Genomic DNA, 9,472 nt, shown 5'->3' with positions numbered 1-9,472 from the left:
GACCTCAGAAAAGACATAAGCCATTCCTCCAGCAGGCAGTAGTATTTGAATTCTTAAGGCTGCGGGGAGATGGTTGGTGGGTTTGCTTTGCCCTTTCGAGGGAAGTTGAATCCCCATTGTCCTGGAATCCCTGAGCAGCAAATGCCCAGCTTCAGAAAAAATGCTCTCGCTATTCAGGAGGGTATTTATACCTTACAGACCCATACAGTTAATTGGAAAATGACAAGTCATTATCTTTACAAGTATGTCCAACTGCCATCTCCACTGCTGAGATATGGAGTTGGACTCAGATGCAAGAATTCCTATGGATTCCCAGAAGTGATGGGAAAGCATAGCCTGCAGTCCTGCACCTCCCCAGTATGAATCACACCTGGCAGAATAAGAAAGCCACAGGGAAAAAAAAAAACCCACTCCCCAAAACACTCTGAACTAGTGGTGAGTTTCCAGAAAAATATGACAGAGGCATAACAGAGGTGGGGCAGTTAAGGGAGCCTGTTGGTGCAGACCTGGGGCTGGGGTGGGAAGGTGGGGTTGGCAGCCAAAGGGAATGGAAAGTGCCTAGCTCCACCCTCCTGTGAACCTATAAAAGGAAGACCCAGGGTCCCTGAGGCAGCAGCTCACATTCTCTCTGAGCCTCTCTGAGCACCTTCTCTGAGCTATCTGTCTCTCTGAACACTCGTACTCTCTCTCTCTCTCTCTCTTGACACCATGACCACCTGCAGCAGACAGTTCACCTCTTCCAGTTCCATGAAGGGCTCCTGTGGGCTTGGCGGTGGCTCCAGCCGTGTCTCCATTCTGGGTGGAGGCTCCGGCAGAGCTTCTAGTGTCTATGGAGGCTCAGGCTTTGGGGGCATGTCAGTGACAACTTCCCGCTTCTCCTCTGGAGGGGCCTGTGGCCTGGGAGGAGGCTATGGCGGGGGCTTCAGCAGCAGCAGCAGCTTTGGAGGAGCCCTAGGCAGTGGCTTTGGTGGAGGCTATGGAAGTGGAGCTGGTTTTGGTGGGGGCCTGGGTGGTGGCTTTGGTGGTGGCTTTGGTGGTGGCTATGGTGGTATGGACGGCCTCCTGGCTGGCGGGGAGAAGGTGACCATGCAGAACCTCAATGACCGTCTGGCCAGCTACCTGGACAAGGTGAGGGCCCTGGAGGAGGCCAACACTGACCTGGAGGTGAAGATCCGGGACTGGTACCAGAGGCAGAGGCCAACTGAGGCCAAGGACTATACCCCCTACTTCAACACCATTGAGGATCTCAAAAACAAGGTAAGCCCCAGACAAAGGGTAATTGGAACAGGATATTCTACACTTGTTCCTTTGGGAGTTAAAGCCTTTAGGTCGTACTCAACTCTGGAGTGTCAGCTGAGGTGGCTGTTGTTTAGTTTAGGAACTAGTTGTGTGACTTCAACTCTGTGAGCCTCATTTTACTCATCTGTAAATTTAGTAGGTTGGACTTGATGATCTCTATGGTCTCTTTCAGTTCTAAATCTATCAACAAAACTTTAGTTCCTTTCTGTTAGTGAATTCCTGTAAAGAGGAACTAGATCTGAAGGGTTGTAACGGGATCAAGAAAAGTGCCTAAAGTACTTATTAGTTCATTCATTTAATCTGGCAGGTACTGCTCAAAGTCTTGGCACTTTCCACCAATAGGCAGGCATAGCACCATCTCTTAGATCTGGGGAGGAGACACAGAGTGAACCGCAGACAGCCGCAAAAAGAGCTGCCTATTCCCTTCCCCTCTCCTCCCTTTTTGATTCTCTCCCTCCCCCTCTCCCACCTAGTCCTATACTGTCTGCCCTAATTGTGGAATCTTCTTTGTCTCTGTCTCTGTCAATCTCCCTGTCTCTGTCTCCCTGTTTCTCTCTGTCTCTGTGTCTATCTGTCTGTCTGCCTGTCTCCTCCCTCTTTCTGTTTTTTCTCTCTGTCTCTCTGTCTCTGTCTCTATCTCTTTGTCTCTGTCTCCCTGTCTCTACCTCTGTGTCTATCTGACTGTCTGTCTGTCTCCTCCCTCTTTCTGTTTTTCGCTTTCTATCTGTATCTCTTTGTCTCTGTCTCTCTCTGTCTCTGTGTCTATCTGTGTCTGTCTGTCTCTCTCCTCCTTTTTTCTGTTTCTCTCTGTCTCTCTGTGTGTGTGATAATGGTGTTGGTGGTGAGAGAGGTTTGAATCTTCTCTTTTCTCTGCCCAAGCTTAGGGGCAACAGTTAGCATACCCAAGTTTTGCTCAGTTTTCTTATATCCCTGCCTTCTCTTTTTGAGTACACCCCCCAAATGGGGCTTCTAAACCTGTCCAGTACTTTTCCTTCCCTCTCCCATAGCCTTGGATACAATTAATGCAACAAGCACTTATTAAGTACCTATGATATGAGACGATATGATAGACCCTGAAGACATAAAAACAAGAGAAACTGGAAGCAGTCCCTTGCCTTCAAGGAGCTTACATTCTATTGGGAATAGTTGGTTTCTGCAGTGAAATCTTTTATTCACAACCCAGTCTTAGTTCACCTGGAAAATGAGCAGGTAAAGGCTTCCAAGTCCTGGAACAATGGACAGAACTGGATTGCCTGGAAAATTTCTCTTAGTCCCTCAGAGTGTATATCCTAGGGAATTTGGGACGAGGAAGGAAAAACTTTGGCAAGATGTATGAGTAGGAGACGTGTAGGCTGTAGTGCTGACCTCTGTGAATGTGTGATTAATGACATTTGGTTTCTGTATCAGATCCTTGAAGCACGTGTGGAAAATGCCAGAATTCTCCTGCAGGTTGACAATGCTCGTCTGGCTGCTGATGACTTCAGAACTAAGTAAGTCCATTGATATTGAATGTGGAAAATCCAACCTTATAGAATAGAGGTTCTAAATTATGCAGATTACTATAAATTCCACGAGGACAGATATTATATCATATTATCTTTCTACATTTCCCAAACCTAATTTAAATTTAAATTAAATTTAAAAAAACCATGAATAAATTCTCCACTCTTGGGAGATTATATGGAAGTGGGTAATTATTTTCGGGGGCCTGGATTTAAGTCACCTATGTTCCAGAGGAACATACTTGCTGTGTGATTCAGGTCAAATCACTTAATTTCTCAGTATTCCAGGGAACTAGTCCTCTAAGATTTTAAGTTACACATATGATACCCATATACCTTAATAGTGGGTTCCTTGTATCATTGAAATCACAGGTACATGTTTATGCTTATCCCTTTCAAGCATAAGAGAGAAAAATCAAGAATTTGGTCAAAGTTGTAAATACCACAGAGCCTACCAACTCAGTTCATAATTATCACCTAGGTGTTACTGAGTAGCAACAGGCTTGCTGAACTATCAATACTCGTCTTTATCCACCCACTCTCATTTCTAGGTTGATGATTCATTCCTAGTCATTTACCATAGGAAGACTAGGATGAGAACACTACAGTATTAGAAAGGATAGAATAGGGGACAATGTATACACTATGGCTAAGTGAAGGGCTTCATTCTTTCTTTCTTGAACCATCACAGGTATGAGACTGAACTGAACCTGCGTATGAGTGTGGAGGCTGACATCAATGGCCTGCGCAGGGTGCTGGATGAGTTGACCCTGGCCAGGGCTGATCTGGAGATGCAGATTGAAAGCCTGAAGGAGGAACTGGCTTACCTTAAGAAGAACCACGAGGAAGTAAGTCAAGGAAGAAAAAAGGGAGCAAGCTGTAGGGAATTCTCAAATCATCCTGCTGCAGCTTCAGGATAACCTATCTGAATTTTTCTTGTGCCATTTTCATGTATAAAAGTGAGGGAGGGCTATTACTTATCTAGACTCTGTGAATGGGGGCAGCCAAGTGGAGGAGTGCATGGAGTACTGGCTCTGACTGTAAGAAGGACTTGAGTTCATATCCAGCCTCAAACATTTGCTAGCTGTGTGAACAGAGATGGTTAGGCACTACTTCCATTGCCTCAAAAGAAAAGACTTTCTGAGAAGAACATGATTCTAGTTCTAGAGCTAAAAGGGGTATCAGGAAGTCATATCATCTAATCCTCTCATTCTACATTTGAGGAAACTGAGGACCATGAAGTATGACAGGCATACCTAAGATCACTTGGGTAGCAAACATGAGATCTGGACTCAGGATTTGAATCCAGGACTCCTAAAAAAGACAATGCCATCTCCACTTCGCTCTTCTGCCTCTGGATTAGGGAGATTTTGAGGGAATATAAGAATTTGAGATAGTGGGAAGGGATTAATTAGGAAAGAGACCTTTGACGCTGTCTGTCTGGAGATTTGTGATTTCAGGCTGTTTTTTTACTTACAGGAAATGAATGCTCTGAGAAGCCAAGTGGGTGGAGATGTCAATGTGGAGATGGATGCAGCACCTGGTGTGGACCTGAGCCGAACTCTGGCTGAGATGCGTGAACAGTATGAGAGGATGGCAGAGAAGAACCGCAAGGATGCTGAGGAGTGGTTCTTTAGCAAGGTGGGTGCAATTGTAGTGACTTGGGGAGAGGACCAAAGACCTTTTCTTAGAATGATGTAAAGAGATCCCAGCAACAAGTATGTCCTTAAGAAGATTTCATTTTCCATTATTTTAGACTGAAGAGCTGAACCGAGAGGTAGCCTCCAATAGTGAGATGGTGCAGAGTGGGAAGAGTGAGATCTCTGAGCTCCGACGCAGCCTTCAGAGTCTTGAGATTGAACTGCAGTCACAGCTCAGCATGGTAGGTGATTTGGGGATCTGGGTTTGAGGCCTGAAATTGGTGGGCAAATCCAACATCCAGAAGGGAAGTGGGTGGCTACCCTCAGTGACCAGACTTGTCTTTTCCTTCCATAGAAAGCTTCCTTGGAGAACAGTTTGGAGGAGACCAAAGGCCGCTACTGTCTCCAGTTGAGCCAGATCCAGGGACTCATCACCAATGTTGAGGAACAACTGGCTCAGCTCCGCTGTGAGATGGAGCAGCAGAACCAAGAATATAAGGTCCTCCTGGATGTGAAGACCCGTCTGGAGCAGGAGATTGCCACCTACCGCCGCCTTCTGGAGGGAGAGGATGCCCAGTGAGTGGTCCAAGCCCCTCTTCACCCCTACAGTGGTATTCCAATGACACATTCATCCCTCATCTCCTTTCACTCCTGATACCATGTATCTAATGGGTTTCTTTTTTTCTTTTCATTGCAGTCTTGCTTCCCAGTTTTCTTCTGGCTCTCAATCTTCCAGAGATGGTAAGATGTAGCTTTGGCATTTTTTTTTATCCCTAAGGTGACTTGTATTCCTTTTCTTCACTGGAAAAGGTGTCAATAAGACCACTAATGGGGTTGGGACACAGCTTAGGAACAACTTAAAAGCTCAATTATGTCTTCTTGCATGCCATAAGACCTACCCCCTTCTCTTTGGTGACCCATCATTTTATAGGAAGGACACCCTTCCATTTTCTGAGACTTGGAAATCATTTTGGACCTCAATTAGGAGAGAACATTTCCTAAATGGTTCTCTGATGGTCAGGAAGGAGGGGACAATTCTGTGTTCCTTGAAAGGATAAATGGTCCAGATAATCAGCACCATGGACAGAGCATTGTTTTCATCCACCCTTAAAATGGAGCTCTGTGTTTTGGGTACTGAAAAGGGTATATATTCTCTGCCCTCAGGCAAAGCTGAGTCTGGTCAGAGAGATAGAATGGACAATTAGGAAACAAGTCAGTATGATGTACTTTAAAAAGGTATGACTTAGAATTGGTTCTGACAATGGTAGCATTAGTAAAAATGAGTTGAGGGAGTAATAAAAGGAGGAATGGCAATGGAACAGAAAGAAAGGAGATTCCTCAGGAGTATTGAACTTGGTTTCCTTACTTCTGATTTCCAAGATACCCACTGACCATTCCAAGATACCATAGCCATTTCCTCAGCAACAGCTTCCCCTTTTCTTTAAAAAAAAGTTTTATTGATGCTTTTATGCTATCTTTACTCAACATTGCCCTCACCCAATAGGGCATTTCTTTGTAACCAAGAAGTACACTTGAGTAAAACAAATCAGCACATTGTCCATCTCTGACCATATACACTACATTCACTATCTTTAGTCCACCACATCCTGGAAAGGAGAGGAAGGCATGTTTCCTCATAAGTTTTCTGTAGTCATGATTGACTGTTTCTCTGATAAGCATTTTTTCCTTCTCTTCTTCTACCTCTGCAGTTTCCTCCACTAGCCGTCAGGTGTATTCCAAAGTGTTAGATGTCCATGATGGCAAAGTGGTATCCAGCCATGAGCAGGTCATTCGCACCAAGAACTGAGTTCTCCATGCTGACCAGACCAGAGAAGCCCACAGCCTATACTCAGACCTGCTCCATCCCCTGCCAGGCTAGACAGTGGACAATGGCCACCAAGTTTAATTCACTTCCAGCTTGCCCTTCCCCATTTCCCAAGTGCTGTGCTGCCCTTTGACTTTGGGCAAATCAATAAAGCTTCTTTTTCTTGATGCAAACTCTTGTCTCCTCCTGATTATTGGTAATGCAGTGAGAAAGTACCTGGGAAAGGGCTGACATGATAGAAAGTGAAGAACTAAAGTGAATGATAGCCTTGGAACTGTCACTTTACTGGCATGAAAGAAAGAGCTCAGGAAGCAGGTGATGCAGAGAGGAGGAGGATTTTTCCTAGCTAAATGGCACAAAGGTTAGAATGCTCAACTTGGAGTCAGAAAAACCAGAGTTCAAATCTAGAATTCCCCTAATTACAAAAAAAACCCCAGAAATTTTAAAAAAATTCATTACTTCCCAATAACATTTTAAAAAATGACATTTATTTAAAAAAATTTTGTGTTCCAAATTCTCCTTCTCCCTCCTGTCCCTCCCTTCCCCTTGAGAAGGAAAACAATTTGATATTTAATTATACATGTGAAATCATGCCAAATATATTTCCATATTAGCGATGTAGCAAAAGAAAAGACACACATACAACCCAAGAAAAATAAAGTTTAAAAAGTATGCTTCAATCTGTACTCAGAGTTAATCAGTTCTCTCCATGGAGATAGATAGTATTTTTCATCATGGGTCCTTTAGGAATTCCACTAAATTTTTACTCAGAGTTCTCCACACTGTTCAATTCAGAAAGTCCTACAAGCTTCTCTCAGACCTGCTCCATCCACAGTAACACTAGGTGCTGGAAAATAATGGCCACTGAGTTTAATTCCAGCTTCCCCTCTCCAATTTCTGACTATATGTCCTAACTATGTAACTCTGGGCAAGTCAATTAATCACTCCCAATCTCAGTTCCCTCATTTGTGAAATGAGGAAAATGATCATTGCTCACAGAATTGGTGTGAAATCACTTTGTAAACCTTAAAGTTCTTTATAAATGTTAGCTCTTATTATTGTCAGTGCCTTTTTCTGGGTCTCTGTGTTTTTTCTCACTTGTAAGAACAAAGCAAGAACTTGAGCCCTTGGATAGTACACTCTGAGGGGATATACCCTATCGGCCATTGGAAGGAAGTTTTCTTCTTTTTTTCTGCGTAAGGTGAGTATGGGGGTATGATGAGTTTTTTGTTCAGGGAGGTCTAAAAACAGGTTCAGGTAGTATATTCTAGAAAACTAATTTCCAAAGGGCAGTCCACATTGGACCTCCAGGAAAGGAAAATAATATTTAAGAAAATTTGTTATTCAATCGCATAATTAAAATATTTAATATTAATTTTAAATGAAAACTAATTTAATTTAAATTTTATATTTGTGGAATATCTTAAGGGGAAGCTGTGGTGAAATGGAGAGAAGATTGGGTTTTAGGAAGCCCAGAATTCAAGTGCTATTTCAGGCACTTACTTGCTGTGTAGCTTTAGGCAAGTCACTTAATCTGTCTGGATCAGAATTTCCTAATCTATAAAAGGAGGGGGTTGGTGAGATGTCCCTTTTAGCTCTACATCTATAATCCTTTGATTTATGATTAATTAAGATGTTCAATAATCAGGTAGGGAATATAAAACACTAGATATCATCTCTATTAGCATCTCCCAAATTAATTTGAGCCATGGATCACTTTGAGAATTAAAAATTTTGAGGAGTCAAATAAATGTTGGTCCAGGGAGTCTGGAAGTGTCAAACTCTTCTAGGATGTGAAGGGAGCAGGGAGAGTTTTGGAGAAAAGTCAAGCAAATAGTGTCTTTTTATATTGAAAAAATATTGCGTTGATACATATTGTTGATACAGGTATAATTTATATTTAATATGAATATCTCCCCAAAGCCATTTATGTTTGTTGACTTAAATTTTTCTCTGCACTTTTGTTTCTTAATTCATTCTTATCCAATTTCAGAACTCATTGTGGAAAACTGCTTTTTCTAGAGTTACCAGTGTTTTCTTAATTGCTTAATCCAGTGGCTTTTTCTCAGTACTCATATGTCTTGATATCTTTCCAGCAATTGATAGTAATTCTTTCCTGCACTGGTTTTTCTGACGCTTGTCTTTCCTGGTTCTCCTCCTGTCTGGCTACCTTTGGTCTTTTCTGTTGTGTTGTCATTCATATCTTCCTGCCCAAGGATATCCCCGAAAGCTCTATCCTGGAACCTCTCCTCTCTCCTTTCTCTTCTCTCTCTTCTCTTTCTTTCTCTCTCTGAATCTGTTTCTCTTTCCCCTTCTCTCTGTCTCTGTCTGTCTGAATCTATTTCTGTCTCCCCCTCTGTCTTTGTTTCTCTGTTTCTCTCTCTCTCTTTCTGTCCTTTCAGTGATCTCAGCAGTTCATATAGACTCAATTATCACTATGTAGTTATTCTCAGATCTGTTTTTCTTTATCTTTCTTGCATGTCCTCTGAACTTTAGCCCCCAATACTAACTTATTGGAAATTTCTACCTGAATGTCCCACAGTCTTTTGTAATACAATATGTTTATACTTGTGGTTCACTACTATTAAGGTCTATTCCTTCCATGAATGCTATGTGTACTTGTGGGAAGGAGTGAACTCCTTAGGAGAAAGTTTATATGAAGTATTTTGACTATATCATCTAAGAATAGAATTAGCTATCTCAGTTCCTCCTTCACACCAATATTAATCATCCTAATTAATGGACCAAACAGGTCCAATGATATTATTTCCCTATTCAAATATTTTCAGTGGCTTCCCCATACTGAGAGACTAAAATATATCCTCTTTACTTTGGTATTTAAGGCACTCTTTGGTGTTATTCTCACTTCTTTTTTCAGAATTTATTTCATTGTATTCAGATTCATAAGCAGCTAGGTGGTACAGTGAATAGAGTGCCAGGCCTGGAATTAGGAGGATCTAAGTTAAAAGCTGAACTCAGATACTTACTAGCTATATGACCCGGGACAACTCACTAAAACCTGTTTGCCTCAGTTTCCTCATCTGTAAAATGAGCTGGAGAAGGAATTGGCAAACCACCCCCATATCTTTGCCAAGGAAACCCCAAATGAGGTTATGGGGAGTCAGATAGGACTGAAACAGCTTAGCAACAACAACTCAGCTTCATGCATTCTGTTCTAGCCAATTTAGAACACCAGCTATCCCTGA

At 42.4% G+C, this 9,472-nt stretch overlaps 1 protein-coding gene across 1 annotated transcript; it reads left to right on the top strand.

Annotated features, from left to right (window-relative positions):
* The first annotated feature begins 623 nt into the window (after nt 1-623).
* KRT14 (keratin 14) lies at nt 624-6,439 on the top strand. The gene is made up of 8 exons (XM_012548280.2): nt 624-1,257; nt 2,707-2,789; nt 3,493-3,649; nt 4,281-4,442; nt 4,558-4,683; nt 4,797-5,017; nt 5,139-5,182; nt 6,151-6,439. The coding sequence occupies exons 1-8, from the start codon at nt 709-711 to the stop codon at nt 6,246-6,248; spliced, it is 1,440 nt and encodes a 479-aa protein (XP_012403734.2). The 5' UTR covers nt 624-708; the 3' UTR covers nt 6,249-6,439.
* The last annotated feature ends 3,033 nt before the right edge of the window (nt 6,440-9,472 follow it).

This window comes from Sarcophilus harrisii, chromosome 4, assembly GCF_902635505.1.
Source record: "Sarcophilus harrisii chromosome 4, mSarHar1.11, whole genome shotgun sequence".
Classification (NCBI taxonomy): Eukaryota; Metazoa; Chordata; class Mammalia; order Dasyuromorphia; family Dasyuridae; genus Sarcophilus; species Sarcophilus harrisii.
This window is presented reverse-complemented; position numbering and strand designations above follow the sequence as displayed.